Genomic DNA, 18797 nt, shown 5'->3' with positions numbered 1-18797 from the left:
TGTTTGCATGGAGTTCTGCATAGGTATGTTCCATTCAGGCAGGGAAAGGATAGTAGGGTAAAAGAACCATGGTTTACAAAGGCTGTGGAAAATCTAGTTAAGAAGAAAAGAAAAGCTTACAAAAGGTTCAAGAAACTAGATATTGTTAGAGCTCTAGAAAATTACAAGGGTGCTAGGAAGGAGCTCAGGCTCTAGAAGGGGCCATGAGAAGGCTTTGGGAAGCAAGATTAAGAAAAAACTCAAAGGCATTCTACAAGTATGTGAAGAGCAAGAGGATGAGCCGTGTGAGAATAGAACCGATCAGGAGCAAGAGTGGAAACATGTGCATGGAGCTAGAGGAGGTAGGGGAGGTACTTAATGAATACTTAGATAGATAGATAGATACTTTATTCATCCCCATGGGGAAATTCAACTTTTTTTCCAATGTCCCATACACTTGTTGTAGCAAAACTAATTACATACAATACTTAACTCAGTAAAAAAAATGATATGCATCTAAATCACTATCTCAAAAAGCATTAATAATAGCTTATAAAAAGTTCTTATGTCCTGGCGGTAGAATTGTAAAGCCTAATGGCATTGGGGAGTATTGACCTCTTCATCCTGTCTGAGGAGCATTGCATCGATAGTAACCTGTCGCTGAAACTGCTTCTCTGTCTCTGGATGGTGCTATGTAGAGGATGTTCAGAGTTTTCCATAATTGACCGTAGCCTACTCAGCGCCCTTCGCTCAGCTACCGATGTTAAACTCTCGAGTACTTTGCCCACGACAGAGCCCACCTTCCTTACCAGCTTATTAAGACGTGAGGCGTCCCTCTTCTTAATGCTTCCTCCCCAACACGCCACCACAAAGAAGAGGGCGCTCTCCACAACTGACCTATAGAACATCTTCAGCATCTCACTACAGACATTGAATGATGCCAACCTTCTTAGGAAGTACAGTCGACTCTGTGCCTTCCTGCACAAGGCATCTGTGTTGGCAGTCCAGTCTAGCTTCTCGTCTAACTGTACTCCCAGATACTTGTAGGTCTTAACCTGCTCCACACATTCTCCATTAATGATCACTGGCTCCATATGAGGCCTAGATCTCCTAAAGTCCACCACCATCTCCTTGGTCTTGGTGATATTGAGACGCAGGTAGTTTGAGTTTGCTTCAGTATTCACCAGTGGAAAGGACCTCGGCAATTGTGGGGATGATTTACAGCGGTCTGATACACTTGAGTGTGTAGACATTAAGAAAGAGGATGTGCTGGAGCTTTAGAAAGGTGCTAAATTAGATAAGCCGCTGGGACTGGACAAGATATACCCAGACTACTGTGGGAAGCAAGGGAGGAGATTGCTGAGCCTCTGGTGATGATCTTTGCATCACCAATAGGAGCAGGAGAATTACCAGAGGATTGGAAGGTTGCAAATGTTGCTCCCTTGTTTAAGAAAGGGAGTAGAGATAACAACAGGAAATTATAGACCTATGAATCTTACTCAGTGGTGGGCAAGTTGTTGGAGGAGATTCTGAGAAGCAGGATTTATGAGCATTTGGAGAGTCATAATCTGATTAGGGATAGTCAGCATGGCTTTGTCAAGGGCAGGTCATTCCTTATGAAACTGATTGAATTCTTTGAGGATGTAACACAACACATCGATGAAGGTAGAGCAGTGGATGTAGTCTGTATGGATTCCAGTAAGGCATTTGCTAAGGTTCCCCATGCAAGGCTCCTTCAGAAAGTAATGAGGCATGGCATACAAGGAGACCTTGCTATTGGCTTGCCCACAGAAGGCAAAGGGTGGTTGTAGGTGGTTCGTATTCTGCATTGAGGAGAGTGACCAGTGATGTTTCGCAGGGATCTGTTCTGGGACCCCTCCTCTTTGTGAAAACACACACAGCTCGAAAACACACCATTGAACCATAGATCACAGGCTCCAACAGTAGCAGAATCACATTTAAAAGAAAAAGAAGATGCAAAAGAAGTGATAGAAACAGTTTAATGGAAGAAGGTAGAAACCTTCCAGAAATGATGGAGTAAATCAGATCTATAGTATATGAGGAGCTGAAATAAACTTGTGTTTGTTTAAAAAAAGCAAATATATGGATTGGTCAAAAACCAATAGACCCACACGATTACCTGTATTCCAATATATTGTAAGAGATGGATCTAAAGATAATGAAGGAACTGGATGTCTTTTCCCTAATTCCATGCATTCTTCAGCTGTTCCCAGAGATCAGAAGGAAACAACTACCCTAAAAGTATTAGAATATTTTTTGAAAAAATCCCATAATCCAGAAAGTAGGAAGAGGGAAATCAAAGAATCATAGATCCATTTGCTTGACATCTGTGACAGGGAAAATGCTGGAGAAGAGTAACTTACAAATAATAACAAGGCTAGGTGGGTGACATGGAAGAGAAATCATATTTGACAAATCTGTTCAACTCATCTGAAATTATAGCAATCAGAGTAGATCATTAGTAAGGGGCATTTGGACTTTCAGAAGGCATTATATCAGGTGCACACAGAAATTATTAAATAAAAATCCATCATTGGGGATTGGAGGGATACTCTAATGTGCAGAGAGAATTGATTAATGAACAGTAGATGGTCAATCGGAACAAATGGGTTATTTTCACATTGGCAGACTGATTGATGATGTCCTGCAGGGAACAGTGCAAAGCCCCATTTGTTCATCTTAACTTGGATGAGAAGAGCATACATATTACTTCCATGTTTACTAATGACTAGGATGCGCTGTTCCCCACACACCCAGTCAGTGGGGAGCACTGTTCCCCACACATCAAATCAATGAGGTGCACTGCCCCCCACACACCCAGTCACTGGGGTGTACTGTTCCCCACACACCCAGTCACTGGGGTGCAATGTCCCCCACATAATCAATCACTGGGGAGCACGGTCTCTCACACTGCTGGTTACTGGAGTGCATTGTCCTCCACACAGCCAGTCACTGGGGCACACCATCGCCCCCCCCCCCCCGCCCCCACAGTCTATTACTGGGAATTTAGCTGTTTGGCTTTGTAGCATTACAGAAATTCTACCAGCCACTGACCTATTTAGAGTAGGGGGCATTTCTCTCAATGAATCCTTGCAGTAGACCTGGCTGAGAAGACGTACAGTCCCCCTCTGCAGGTCAGTGGGGTCAGTGATGATGAGAAGTATGTTGTTTGTTTGAGCTGAAAAGACCACCTCTACGCCTGGTCATTGTAGACCCAGAGCCGTCCACCTCCTCCAATTAAGGCTCGGAATGGCTTCAGGCAAAACAAAGGGTTGTAAGGTACGGTGGGGTTGTGAGGGGCAGGTTCTTTTTATGCAAAGGTTTATAGGTGCCAGAAATGGGTTGCTGGGATACCACTGTGGGCAGGCAGCTTGGTGGAGTTCCAGAGGCTTTGGGAGAGCCTAGTGAATATGAAAGGAATGGAGGGAAATGGATGATACTTTGAACTGGACGTAGTATAAATCGATATCAAGCCTGGCACAACATTGTGAGCTGAATGGCCTGTCCAAAGCTGTATTCCTCTATGATTAAAAGCTTGGTTCTGAAGGTGATATGGAATGGCTTCAAGGTAATATTGAAGCCCTCCATTGGTTGGGCCCAACCATGAATATTGCATCCTAGCTGTCTACATGATACAAAAGCCAGGGCAATGTGATATGGAGAGCAAGTTGTTGTCCACACAGCAGGCTCCCCCTCTCCACACAGCTGATGAATCAAAAGGAATGGCAGAGACCAATACAGTTTGGTACCAGCGACATCACAGAAGTTGCCAGTCAGCATTGAACTCAACATAGAACTGCCTCAGGAACTCCAGCTCCAGAATTTTCCTCGAGGTTTACTCCTGAAGCCTTCCCCATGAGCAGGTATATCCACAAGGCAGCAGAAGTTTGAGATCAGAGCTTTTCTTCTCCTAGTTGAGCTCCCAGCCATGGCTGAGGAGACCTATCTGCCCAATGCGAATGGTTTTAGGGAGCTAGTAACCCGCTTCTGCCCCATCTCTTGTCAGTAGGAATGGTTCAGCTGGACTTCGTAGCAAAGCCACACGTGAAGGCCAAGAGCTGGACTTGGCTGTCAGAGGTTATTTGAGGCACATGCCATTGGGAGCATTTTATAGCTATTGAAAGCTTATTCCCACTAACTCCCCTGGCTATGACAATCTTAAAGACAAGATATGGGTGCAGGGCCATGACAGATGAACTGTAAACCAGAACAGTGCATCATAGGAATAAGCCCTTTGTTCTGACGTCTAAGATCTAAAATCTCATATTCTCAATATCACTGGACAACAATTTTTTTTAAGAGTGTTGCTTCCTCAGAAATTTTTTTGTTTGCAATAGACTGCTTGAAGCTGAATACAAATATAATTTCAGGCTACTTGTCTCATGTAGGACTATGAAGTAACAAGAAATTATCTTTTATTGAATATAATGCACTTTATTGCGTGGTGGTGCTGACGCTTTGCAATAGTTCAACTCAGCTAAAAATGTTTTGTTGATGATTTTCATTCGTACTCACTGTCTGAGGTTTCTTGCTTAAGTGTCCAACAATATTCAGCCAGGATTGATGAATTCCAGTTGCCCTGATACTGTTTCTCCATGACTGCAATGTCCTGGTGAAACCTTTCACCATGCTCGTCACTGACAGCACCAAGACTTGCAGGGAAAAAATCTAAATGGAACTGCAGAAAATGAATCTTTAGTGGCATGTTGCATTTCAAGGTTTTGTATGCTTGAAGCGTGTTGTCAACCAGCTGCACGTGATTTGGCGCTCTTTAGTTGCCAAAATTTTCAGCAACATCCTTGAAAACCTGCTATCCAATTTTCTCCGGTCCCAATAGATTTCCCGGTCTTTGATGACCTGTTTGATTTGCGGACCAACAACATGCCTTCCTTAATCTTGGCATCATTTGTTCTGGGAAACATCTGTCTCAGATCAGAATCAAGTTTAATATCACCAGCATATGTCATGAAATTAGTTAACTTTGCAACAGCAGTACAATGCAATACATGATAAATATAGAAATAAAGAAAAAACTGAATTAACTGAAGATGGCTTTGATATATAAAATAGTTAAATTAAGTTAAGTAGTGCAAAACAGACAAAAAAGTAGTGAGGTAGTGTTCTTGGGTTCAATGTCCATTTAGGAATCAGCTGGCAGAGGGAAAGAAGCTGTTCAGGAATCACTGAGTGTATGCCTTCAGGCTTCTGTACCTCCTTCCTGATGGTAACAATGAGAAGAGTGCATGTCCTGGGTGATGGGGGTCCTTGATGAGGGGAGCCGCTTTTCTGAGGCACCCAGCAGCAACCTACGCGGTCACATGGAGAACGTACCCAACCTCCTTAGAGACAGCAGACGGAATTGAACCCAGATCATTGGTACTGCCACCTTGAAGGTGGCTTTGATACCTTAGAGGCTGATACCCATGACAGAGCTGAGCAATTTTTCAACTCTCTGCAGCTTACTTCGATCCTGTGCACCCCCCATACCAGATGGTGATGCGGCCAGTCAGACTGCTCTCCACAGTACTTATGTAGAAGTTACCGAGTGTTTTAGATGACAAACCAAATCTCCTCAGACTCTGAATGAAATATAGCCACTGTCTTGCCTTCTTTGTAGCTGCATCGATCTGTTTGGATTAGGTTAGATCCTCAGAAATATTGATACCCAGGAACTTGAGTTCTCTCTCACTCTCCATTTCTGATTCCTCTATAAGGTTTGGTTTGTATTCCCTCATCTGCCCTTTCTGAAGTCCACTGTCAGCTCTTTGGTGCAAGGTTATTGCTGCGACACTACCTGACTAGTTGGTATATCTTGCTCCTGAACACATCACCATCTAGGTTCTGCCAACAATAGTTTTATCATCAGCAAATTTATAAGTGGCATTTGAGCTGTGCCTAGCTACACAATTAATCTTGAGTACAGAGCAGGTAGAGCAGTGGGCCAAGCACACATCCCTGGTGTGCACCAGTGCTGATAGTCAATGAGGTGGAAATGTTATCACCAATCCATACAGATTGTAGTCTTTGGTTAGGAAGCTAAGGATTCAGTTGCAGAGGGAGGTACAGAGGCCCAAGTTCTGTAGCTTTTTAATCAGGACTATAGAATAATGGAGTTAAACACTGAACTATAATCAATGAACAGGCTCCTGACATAGGTATTTGCATTGATCAGAAGATCCCAGGTCACGCGGAGAGCCATTGAGATCACATCTGCTGTAGACCTATTGTGGCGATAGGCAAATTGCATTGGGTCCAGGTCTTTCCTGAGTCAGGGGTTGATTTTGGCCATTACCAACCTCTTCAAGCATTTCATCACCATTGATGTGAGTTCTACTCAATGGTAGTCATTGAGGTGGCTCACACTGCTCTTCATGGGCAACTTGTAGAATTATTGCTCTTTTGAAGCAGGTGGAAACTTCCGACTGTAGCAGCGAGAGATTGAAAATGTCTTTGAATACCCCCGCTCGTTGGTTGACATAGGTTTTTAAAGCCTTACCAGGTACTCCATCGGGCCCTGCCACCTTGCGTGGGTTCACCCTCTGAAAGGCAGCCTGACATTGGCCTCTGAGACAGAGGTCGCAGGATCACTGGATGCTGCAGAAATCTTCTTAGCTGTGGTTTTATTCTTCCCTTTCAAATGAGCATAAAAGGCATTGAGCTCGTCTGGTAGTGAAGCATCACTGCCATTCAAGATATTGGGTTTTGATTTACTGCTCAGGTCCCCTTTAAAATTCCTCTCTTTCACTTTGAGCCTGAACCCTCTAGTTTTGGAAACAGACATTTGTTACCATCACAGAATAGGCCCTTCTGGCCCTTCAGGCTGTGCCACCCAGCAATCCTCCAATCTAATGCTAGCCTAATCACAGGACAATTTACAACAGCCAATTAACCTACCAACCGGTACATCTTTGGACAGTAGGAGGAAACTGGAGCACCCAGAGGAAACCTATGCGGTCACATGGAGAACGCACAAGCTCCTTACATACAGCAGTGGGAATTGAACCCAGATCACTGGTACTGTAAAGTGTTGTGAGCAACACACACAAAATGCTGGAGGAACTCAGCAGGCCAGGCAGCATCTAGGAAAAGAGTACAGTCAACATTTCAGGCCAAAAGCCAAAGGGTTTCAGCCCAAAACATTGACTGTACTCTTTTCCTAGATGCTGCCTGGCCTGCTGAGTTCCTCCAGCATTTTGGGTGTGTTGCTCAGATTTCCGGCATCTGCAGACTTTCTCTTGACTGTAAAGTGTTGTGCTGACCACAATGCTACCATATAATCCAATCCAAGATAACATCTTTGTGATTTTTCTGCACCCTCTCTAGCTAATTTCTATAGTCACTTTTGTGATGGTAGTCCTTCCTATAGTTTGGTGACTAGAACTGCAGACAATACTTACTTACTTACTGGCTGGTTCTGACACTAGCATTTAGTGCAGCAATGAAAGTCCTCCATCTCCATCTGTCCATACTGTCGCACACAGTTAAAGAAGGATTCTTCATTGCTGTTTCTGTAACTATATGTCTTTAACCTGTCAGGATTGTTAGCCCTGAGCTGAACCCCCAAACCTGGAGCACGCTCAGTCTGGCCTCTACCCTTTGACCTGTTTGCTATGGGAGACCCTCCCAAGAGCCCAAGCCAACATAACTCTCTTGGTCATTGAGGCACATAAGCCTCCAACCCCTTTGACAAGGTTGTGATCCTCTTGGAGGGCACACAGTACTCTTAAGCATTAAATACTCAGAACCAATGGCTTGCACAGCTGTGACATGACAAAAACCCAGTGCCTTAGCTGATGAAGACAGGCATGCCATACACCTTCTCACCACCTCGTCTGCATGTGTTCCCATTTCCGGGGGGTATGTACATGTACCCAAGGGTTTTCTGTTCAACCGCACTCCCCATGGTGCTGCCATTCACTATCCTTTCCTAGTTTAACCCAAAATACATCAATTTGCACTTGCCTGAATTAAATTCCACCTGCCAATCATTATTACAACTTTCCCAGTTGGTCTATGTCCTGCTGTAAACTTAGACAATCTTCTTCACTGTCCAATTATGGTGTCATCTGCAAAAATTAATAATCAATCCACCACTGTTCTCATCCAAATCATTAATGGAAAGGGTCCTGAAAAAGAGTCTTGGCCCGATACGTCGACTGCTTATTCATTGCCATAGATGCTGCCTGACCTGCAGAGTTTTTGTGTGGGTTGACTTGTATTTCCGGCAACTGCAGACTTTTTTTTGTGTTTATGAAGTGCCCAGCACTGATCCCTTTAGCATACAACTAGTCATGTGCCATCAACTTGAAAAGCAGCCTTTCACTAACACTCAGCCAATTTTGTATTGAATTTGCTGGCTCATCCTAGATCCCTCGTGGACGTTCTTGACTGTAAGTACAGACTGGAAGTATTTAAGCAGTAGTAGTAGTAATAGTGCCATGGTAGAGCTGTCTCATTCATTAATTAATTTGTAGGGAGATGGACCTCAAGGTTGTATATAGTATACATGCTTCCATAATAAACGTACTTTGAACTAATACAGACTTGGAGTATTCATGTACTCCCTCTCCTATTTCCTGAGCTTACAAACATAGACGACAACACTAATCCTTAGAGGACCGACCCTTTCACTCCCTGGCCACCCTTTTGCCCATAATATTGTTATAGAATATCTAACCTACATTCTCATTCTCTCAAAACTAACTTTATTATTTTGGTCGTATTTATGTTTTTTTTCCTATTAATTGCGTCATTAACATCGGGATGAAAACACGTTGTTGGATTTTTCAGTTTCCTTAAAGCCTAGGCACGGAGTGAGGTCTCACCCCAGATATAAAAGCTCAGTACTTGCTCAATTCAAACAGAGATCGCCTGGCTATGTGTGTTTGGTAATGTCTGAAGCACAGCTTGAACTGAGAGAAAAAATAAAACATACAATAGCAACAATAATAAGTTTATTTATAGAGCCCTTTTCATGTAAATTGTATAGTTCAAAGAGCTTTACAGGAATTCTAGGGGAAATTTGGACGGCAAAGGCTTTCACTTTCGAGTTAGTGTGCTGAACGCGATGTTAAGCGGTTAACCAATGAGGGCATGTTCGCAGAAATACTTTCTGCATCCACCAATCAACTGTGGCGTTGCTTGTGAGGAGCAAGAGAGAGGCGAGGATGGGCTCAGTTAATTTTATATTCTGCCGGCATCACAGTGGGAGCACCAGAAATATTCTGGAAATCGCGTAGGCATGAAGAGCTGGTGTACCGGACAGATTTCTTTTTATTTTGTTCTAATATTTGACCTCTTTCTTGCGTGTGGTTTTGTAACGTCTTCTCAGACTACAGGTGCGGTTAAGTTTAGTGTGAAAATTGTATGTGCGTTTTGCTGCTCTAGAATTTTTAGTAACGTTATAGATTTTTTAAAAATAGTCATCGCGTTAACGTGTTTTACGTGGTATGCTAATAATATGTGTACAAAGATGATGAAGAAGAATAAACATTTGTTTCTCCAGTGGCGTTATAGTCCTTGGCTTAGTTCCAACAATTTCAGAGTATGGGTGAAGAAAGAATTCGCCCGGCTGTTTACTTGCAGCTGGTTTCTTGTTGGGGTGGCTTGTGATGATTTTCTGAATACTGAGTCTTAACTGGAAGTTGGACTCTGTCTACATTCACCTGAAGCTTTTTTTGCGGGGGAAGAGTTTGTACTTCGCAGTTAAAACAACTACTCAGTTTCTCGGTTTAGATCTTTGTTCTGTTTCCCTCTCTATAGATGCTGCCTCACCTGTTGGATATTTCCAGCACTCTTTTATTTCAGATTAAGGCTATCTGCAGTTTTATGATTTTAACGTTTAAGATTTGGACTTTGTTTGCCCCTCGTTGTTTTGAACCTGTTCTGGTTTAGGTAGCTGAGCTTAAAATATCTAAATTCCAGACAGCTTTATAACTATCACGCAGGACATAAATCTTGCATCTTTATGCAGCACGTGGTACATTTGGAAATGGACAATGCCATGAACTGCTCCAAGGCACCAGCTTGTTATTTAGTACTTAATATGACATTCTCACTGATAAACCTTTTCAGTGGCTGTCAACGTGTGCTAAGCATCTGTGACCTGCTCCCAGTTGACAATTAGCAGTTGAAAGTAAAGCTTCTAACTCGCTTTTGCTTCAAATCACACTTGCCATTAAATTCATTTTGATCAGGGTGCCGTTGGATTGTATTTCATCCTGATTGCAGAAGACTGGCGAAGCCTTGAGCTTTTCTGAATTAATTACAGCATTAATTTTTACTTCATCTAGTGAGGGACTTCCTGTTTTGTGAAATGACGTTTCACCTAAATTTGTTATTATTTTATCAAACTTTTAGTTAATTGTTTTAGTTTTTCGTATTTCTAATTTTCCTCTTGCCCCGTAGGTAATGGCATCTTTACTATCCAGCACCAGAATACTACAAGATGCCTCAAAGTAAATTCTTTTGGAATTATAATGGACGTATGCAATCAACAAGAGGAGCTTCAGCAATGGAAGTGGGTATCCAGGCATCGGCTGTTTAACATTGGAGTTAAAAAATGCCTTGGTCTTGATACTTTCAACAAAGCAGAACCATTGAAAGTATTTGAATGTGATGCAGAAGGTATAGCTTTGTGGTGGCGATGCAAAGATAGAACAGTATATAGCCGCTCCTCCAATAAACTGACTGTTAAAAACAGCTATCCAACAGTGGGCATTGATGCAATTGATAAGTGGAGACAAAGCAGCTCGGACAACGACGTTTGCGAGCAGGCTTATGATGGTAAGTAATAGTGAAATTTTAAGTTCGTAATGATATGAAGAATGTTGTACAAATCAGCTTATTTACATTGAACAATAACATTTTGGGAAAAAAATTAACTCTGCATATTTGAATAACATTGTTAATCAGTTTTGTAGAAGATTGTGAAATATTCCTATTTTAGGAAAATTTAGGCAGAATTTGGATTCAGCTGTACATCCTGAAGATGCATATCTAAGTCTTATTCTTGTCAGAATTCCACAAACTTCTCTGCATCCTTGCCAGATAATAGGTGAAATTTAAGGAAAATATGCCCTAATTCTGGTGTCTTATATTTGTAAATCTTTTTAGTAGTTCAGAAACTGTCATATAGAGTGAGACCATTTTCTTACCTACAGTCTGATATGCCACTGGTTTTTAGGGCACCATCTCTAATGGTGTTCAGGTCTTCATCCTTGGTTTTCACTACTGTCAGTCAGGCAAGTCCTGGATGGAGACTGGGAAATACTGTCACATCAGATGTAGAAGAATTCTTCATTGCTATTTCCATAGCAAATTTGTTTTACTAGTCAGGGTTGTTGGCCGTGAGCTGAACTCCAAAACTTGGAGGACTGATGGACCACTTTTAGTCTGGCCTGTACCAGACTACTCTTCCTTTTAGGGGAACAAATTTGTAGGGAGAGGGAGAAGATTGTGAGATTAGGCAATTTTAACCTTCTACACAATGACTGGGACCCCCATACTGTAAAACAGCTGGATTGGAAAGAGTTTGTCAAAGTGTTCAAGAAAGTTTCCTTAGTCAATATATGGAAGTCTCAACTAGAGAGAGTGCAATACTGAATCTCCTATTAGGGAACAAGACAGTGCAGGTGACAAGTGTGTGTAGGAGATCACTTCCACCAAGTGATCATAATTCCATTAGTTTCAAGATAATTATGGAGGAGGACGGGACTGGGCCCTCTGGTTGAAATTCTAAATTGGAGAAAGGCCAATTTTGATGTAATTGGAAAGGATCTGGCAAGTGTGGTTTGGGATATGGTGCTTTCTGGCAAAGGTGTACTTGATAAATGGGAGGCCTTCAAAGGTGAAATTTTGAGAGTACAGAATTTGTATGTTACTGTTAGAACAAAAAGCAAAATGAACAAGTTTAGGGATTCTTTGAGGGATATTCAGGCATATTTAAGAAGGAGGAAGTGCATAGCAGGTATAGGTAGCATGGAACAAATGAGGCTTTTGTGGTTTATAAGCAGTGTACCTGAAAGCTTGGAGAATTTAACAGAGCACATGGTTTTGCAAAAGATGAGTAAATCCCTTTTTATTTTTCAAATAGTAGTTAAATTGTTATGTTATGACCAAAATGAATTTGAATGTATTAAAAGTTACTGTGGTCCAGATCTTTGGAAACTTTGCCTAGTTACCATCCGGTATGTTATGTTATGAATTATAATGAACTGATTTTACTATTCACTAAAGACGGTGGGTGTGTAGTTCTTAACTATGAGAATGTAGAACTTACAGATTAGATCACAGATTACTTGAATTCTTTGGAGTTTGAACTTTGACCAAGACTTTGCTGGAAGTTTCTTCATTTAAGTTGTTGATTCAAATCATAGAAAGTGAAAGAGCTGGAATTTAATAGTGAGACCTGTAGTGGGGAAATGGTGAGGCCTGACTTGTGGTGCAGGCCAGGCCCTCATTCGATCTACAGGCCATGACACTCAGGGACTTGGGCTATAATATTACATCTTTTAAATATTTCTTTATAACTGTCTTTTGCTGTCATAATTATATGTGAGTGTGATTCTGTGGTTTGCAACTTGGCCCCAGAGGAATGCTACTTCGTTGAGCTGTATTTGTGTGTGGTTGAATGATAATTAAACTCTTAACTCTAACTTGAAAGTTGAACTTGAAGTTTGCTGTACATTTCCCAGCCAACAGTAAAATGAGGGTTGGGGGTTGGGCAGGCAGGCATTGAATGGTGACCATTTGGCCTTTTATTATTTTTTTGTAACTTTTTTTCCACTATCATAATTTCATATGCTGCATGTCCCTCAAATTTTGTACTTCTCCAGCACAAAAAATCTGTTCAATGGATACGGTAGACTCTATTCCTCTTGCTATTAAACTTGTTCCTACAGTACATACGTATGTACTGGAGTAACTCAACAGGTCAGGCAGCATCTATGAAAAAGAGTAGACAGTCGATATTTTGGGCTGAGTCATTTCTCCTGAAGAAGTCTTGGCCCGGAATGTTGACGGTTGAGTTCCTCCAGCATTTTGTGTATGCTGCATTGGATTTACAGCAGCTGCAGATTTTCTGTTGTTTAATCATCTTCTGCTTTTTCAATCCCTCTTATTGCTTTGTTTTTCTTGATCTTTCTATACTGAACGTTCCTTTCACTTTCATCTTTTTTCCCCCTGCTTTTCCAGTTTCATCATCACAGTTTCTTGAAAACTCTAATCAGGTTTAAGGATTCATTTTTACTTATTTATCCCCTATACATTAAATCATACAGCGAAGGTCGGGATGTCAGAGACAGTACAAATTACCCAGAAGGGTTAGAGAGTTTCATTTCACATTTTGACGAAAAGGTGAGATCATTTGCAGTCTACTAACACTAGGGGAAATTCCCACAAAATCCTGGTAGATGTTTAGTTTGTAAACATTGTCTCAATTATATTTGTTACCTAATTTGTTTGGCTAGCAAGGTGGAGATACAAGGAGGTGTAAGGCACTCTTTCCCTCCACTAACCCGCAGCTTTTGCCATAAACACACAATACTCTGCAGATGCTAGGGTCAAAGCAACACGCACAACACGCGGGAGGAACTCAGCAGGTCAGGCAGCATCCGTGGAAGCAAGCAGTCAAACGTTGACTGTTCGTTTCCACAGACGCTGCCCGACCTGCTGAGTTCCTCCAGCGTGTTGAGCTTTTGCACGGCCACATGAAGCCATGGGAGCACATGGTGAATGGCCGTATGTGCGGCTGATGTCACCCGTCTTGTAAAGACACTGCCCAGAAGAAGGCAATGGCAAACCACTTCTGTAGAAAAATTTGCCAAGAACAGTCATGGTCATGGAAAGACCATGATCACCTACATTGCACAAAATGGCACATCGCAAATGAATTACTGTCTTAACCTGGAAGTTATCTTTCAGAGAATCCTGAACTAGGACTCAAGTTTCTTTGCAATTTTGATTTCCAAATTTTCTCCCTTTATTCTTCCTACAATTGTTCAAGACCCCACATTTCGCTACGCTATATCCATCTACCATGATCGCCTACATCACATGACACAGTACATAACATAACAAACAAACTTAACTTGCTAATACTAAAACTGAGGTTTAAATATTAGTGATGGTGCTTTCTTCATCTAATGTTTCATCTCCATTGTTGACTATTCCATAGCTTTCTATCCTCTTGTATGCCTGCATAGCATAAAAGGTATTGTAGCGCCTTGCTTTTCTAATGACCAGTACTGTTTATTGCTCTTGTGTTAAAATGCTTTTGTGAGATCATGGTGGGAAGTTCCAGTTCATTTATTGTTACATTTTAGCTTGGGTTATACAGCTATCTGCTTGTGTATTTGTGGGTCACCCTAACTGTAACCAGGGTGTGTAATAGTCACCTCCCCCGTCTGGTTGGGTTCACTCTCTGGATCATGGTGCCTAGTCTGTTTTGTGTTTATCACAATAAAACGGCTGTTGAGTTAACGAGCTTCTGTTAATGTCTGTCATTATGGACCAAATGCTCGCCACATTGGTGTCAGGAGTGGGAGGTGAGATCGACAATAAGATTGAAGAGCTACGATGTCGGACGGTGTGCCTTAAGCCCCAGGGAATAAGACGAAGGACGGAGCAGTATACCTCCTTCGCACGCACGGGCGGTGCTCATGAAGATGAGACCTGGAGGGAGGACCTGGGAACCGAGCATTGTGCCTTTCCAAAGAGCCCCGACGGAGCGAGCTTACCCAGGCTCCCCAACCCGGAGGACAGAGCGGAGCGCATCACTCACCTCCGTAGTGACCCGTACCGGGGAACCCAAGACACCGTAGCCATGGGGGGGATGGTCACCATGGCAGTTGCCGCCGGAGCAAAAGGAAGATCGATGATTTGCGCCTCAAGGTCTACCCTGAAGCTCCCCAGGTACGACGTTACCAACCACCTGGAGCCTTACCTGGAGCAAGTCAGACTTGCCACATGGCACAACGGGTGGAGTCCCACCGAGACAGCAGTGGCACCTTGCCCTGGCACTGGAGGGAGATGCTCTGACTCAACACCGGCAGAGTAGTGTGACTGCAGGGCCCTCGATGGAGTGGCGTTTCGAGCGGAGGCTGTAGGTGGAAGCAATGAGGGAAGAACTGTGCAGCAGATGGTGCCGAATGGGAGAAAGTCTGGGCATTGGCAGCTAATCTTCACCACTGTGCTCGGCATGGCTACCCCCCAGTTCCCCCCTGCGGCCCAGGAAGAGCTTGCCCTTCACGCCTTTGTAAAGGTGCTGATGCCGGAGTGCCTGACACCACCATCGTCGCTGGGCAAGGTGTTGGCCGAGGCGGAGAGGGCAGAAACTATTTTAGCCCCCCAAGGTGTTCCAGCATCATCCTGCATGCCACGAGCCTGGGCTTGGGTCACCAAGGCAGAGGAGGAAGCCGACGAGGATTATCCGTGAGACGATCTCTGCTACTGGTGCAGTGAGGCGGGTCATTTGGTCCGGGATGTCCTGCACTGGCACCACGCCACAGTTCAGTGCAGCCATCGGGAAAATCCGAGCGGGCAGCAGAAACCCTCCATTGTTGCCCCTTTGAGTGGGCCATTTGGGTGAAGAGCGAGACTTATACATGGACTGCGTGGGGGAGGGCATCAGATGCCGTGCGTTGGTGAACACGGGGTCAGCCATCACCATCATCTGCCCCGGTGTTCTCCCGAACACGGACCAGCATCCCTGCCTGGGTGGACAACGACAGCGGTCCGGCTGGCTACGATTACCGGTGACTGCAGCAATGCGAGGGAAGAGGAGGCTGCACATCGCAGTGCGGAAAAACGCAGTGGAGCACGAGGTGTGGCTCGCGGACATCCGAGAGTCCTGCATCCTCGGCCTGGACCTGCCTTCCCACAGGAGGTCCGTGTGGATGTGTCGGGGGCAACACTCTACCTCGGTGCTGACGCCGTGGCTCTCCGGCAGAGCAGCTCCAGAAAGTGTTCCCAGCAACCACCACCGGTTTCACAGCGGCCCACGGCGTTGCAGAACGCCCGGCTGCGGCCCAGTGCGACATCGCTGAACTGCGGGCAAGCGACAGTGACTGCCCTTCAGGTGACAGCCAGCAACAACCCCCCCCCACTCTGGACCACGAGCGGCTGCACAGTAAATAGGTGAGTGATCCCGTAATGGCCTGGGTGAGTGTGGGACACCGGCCGGAGTAGGTAGAGGCCTCCGCCTTGGACCCAGAGACCAAGGCCCTATTCTCGCAGTGGGGAACGCTGGAGGTGCACGGCGGCAGTTGTCCGATGGTGCAGACATCTCTTGCAGCTTGTCCCCCCGGGGCTGCGGTCGGTGCACGGGCTGGTGGGGGCCAGCCATCTCCAAGTAGCAAAGGCGTTGGGCGGGCTGCATGAACGCTTCTACAGGCCTGGGTACAGGCAGGACGTGGAGCTGTTTGTGCACTGCTGCCACGCTTGCAGGTCCCAGAAGGGGAGGGGCCACCAGTCTGGGGAGCCAATGCAGCAGTACATGGTGGGGGGGGGCCCCAGTATGGGTCTACTGCCCCTCCTGGAAGAAGGGACTATCCCCCAGGCTTGGAAGCCACTGGAAGGGGCCGGGAGAGGTGCTCGACCACATCTCTGATGTGGTATATTGGGTGTGGAAGACAGTCGTGCTGCACCGGGACTGGCTGGAACTGTGTCAGCCCTTGGCCACCACTAAAGGCTGATTTATACTTGTGCATCGCATCTATGTCGTAGGTACTGCATACCCTACACCGTAGGGTGATGTGCACCTCCCCAAAAAACTCGCTCACGCGTCGCGGCGATGTAGACCGCAACAACTGTGATTGGTCCGCATGGTAGCATCGCATTTCCTCCTACGCATTTCCGGTTGCTTCTTCTCCGCCATGTCTGTACGCCAATGTGAAATAGGTGACCCAAAATCATCAAATCTACCTGCCGACACGCGCAAATGTTTGAAATGCATTTCCTCGTCCGTGTCTCTCACAAAGAAACTCAACACAGTGGCGTAGAAACCCCACCGCCAACTAGCATTTTGGCACACACCGACGCATGCTAGCTACGGCGCAGAGCCTACGGAGAAGTGAAAATCAGGGCTGCAGCGTTGGCTGCGGCGTAGCCCGTACGCACAAGTATAAATCAGCCTTAACGCAGCGAGGCTGAAGGAAAGAAGTGACATTCCGGGTGCCCTGCCTCTTGCCTCACACAAACAGTTGGCAGTGTCAATGTCCACTAGAACTTTTGGACCTTGCTACGTACTGTGGGGTTGCCGGGAATGGCTGACCCCCTCAGGTGAGGCAGTGTGATGCTGTGGGGTGGGGTGTGCGTGTTCAACAGTCCGCCCTGCTTTTCTAATGACCAATACTGTTCCAATACTGTTTATTGTTCTTGTGTTAAAATGCTTCTGTGGGATTATGGGGGGGAGGGGGGAAGTTCCAGTTCATATATTGTTTAGAGTTTAACTTGGGTTATCCAGCTATTTGCTTGTTTATTTGTGGGTCACCCTAACTGTAACCGGGGTGAGTGATGGTCACCTCACCTGTCTGTGTAGGACTGGTTGGGTTCACTCTCTGGGTCATGGTGCCCGGTCTGTTTTGTGTTTATCACAATAAAGTGGGTTGTTGAGTTAATGAGCTTCCTTGTCTGTCATTATGGACCAAATCCTCACCATAATATAATAACAGGGCTAGCCGCTATACAATCCTGCTAGGGCAAACTTACTCTATTGTTTGTGGTCATGTACACTAAGGGTTAACAAAATTCCTTGCCTCTGTGAAGTTTACAATAAACAGAATTCATTGTAGTTTGTTTTTTGTAATTCCTGATTTTTTTTTTGTATATTTTAAATGGGAATGAAACCATGACTTAATTATGATAAAATAGTTATTCAGATGTGTTTACAGACTTCCGTGTTTTAATGTTGATTAATAAGCATTTAAATTTATTCCTGGTCAAGAGGAAAATCTTTTCTTGTTGTAGGATTTATTTCTGACAGTTCTAATTTGAAGTTAAAGACTAGTTTCAACATGTCACAGAGCAGGAAAATGTAGACCTAATAACTATTGTGCAGTTTAATCAGTGCATTCTCGAGTTATTGCACCAATAAGCATTTCAGGAATTGCTAAACTGATGTTGCCTTCGTACTGTGAAGCTTGTAAAGAAAGTATTGTTCAGGCCTGAGAATTTGGGGTTCAGAGTCAGTAAATCAGGGATCCAACCGCTGTCAGAGTGAGGGTTTATGGCTGGTTAGAAATTTCCTAGTGTAGGGTAGCATTGGTTTGAGTGGTGGTGGGGGGGGGGGGGGGGCGGGGTTGGCCGTGAAGACAGAAGGGCTGCTCACAGTTTGCAATATTTGCCATTCAGTGGATTGGACAAGGGCAACTTCCAGAGTAAGTAATGGAAACTATAGCCGTGGGTGTCCTCTAGGTGCTCCTGTTTCCTTCCACACTCCAAAGATGTACAGTTTGGTAGGTTGATTGGTTGTCGATTGTTCTGTCATTAGGCTAGGACTAAGTCAGGGGATTTCTGGGCAGTGCAGCTCGAAGGACTGGAATGGCCTATTCCACACTGCTGGCCTAGTCCATCCACATTATAGTTGCCTTGAGAGTTCTGAACAAATGATGCTTCATGACATTATGAACAAATTTCTACAGCAGTATTCAAACAATTATTGTACAAGGAATTCTTTCTCGTGGTGTACAGCTGACACGGTGTGATGCTTGGTTCCTTATCTGAAGTACAGTGTTGTTCTTCCTTTATCTATATCTATATAACCCTTTATCTAAATTCATGTAGATCAGGCAGAAAGA

General features: G+C 44.3%; 1 protein-coding gene across 2 annotated transcripts in view; it reads left to right on the top strand.

The window, feature by feature from the left end:
* The window catches only part of ly75 (lymphocyte antigen 75), a 180320-nt gene that overhangs the window by 9799 nt on the left and 151724 nt on the right, over positions 1-18797 (top strand). Inside the window, exons 1-2 of one of the 2 annotated variants that reach the window (XM_073047387.1) lie at positions 9162-9338; positions 10408-10785. In XM_073047387.1, coding sequence (XP_072903488.1) covers positions 9242-9338; positions 10408-10785 — 475 coding nt within the window. In that variant the 5' untranslated portion in view covers positions 9162-9241. Of the gene's footprint in view, positions 1-9161; positions 9339-10407; positions 10786-18797 lie in introns of those variants that run through there. The other variant, XM_073047388.1, reaches the window with a different exon arrangement.

Source organism: Hemitrygon akajei, chromosome 5 (genome assembly GCF_048418815.1).
Source record: "Hemitrygon akajei chromosome 5, sHemAka1.3, whole genome shotgun sequence".
In the NCBI taxonomy this organism is placed as follows: domain Eukaryota; kingdom Metazoa; phylum Chordata; class Chondrichthyes; order Myliobatiformes; family Dasyatidae; genus Hemitrygon; species Hemitrygon akajei.
Note: the sequence above shows the minus strand (reverse complement) of the source record. Positions and strands in the feature narration are given on the sequence as shown.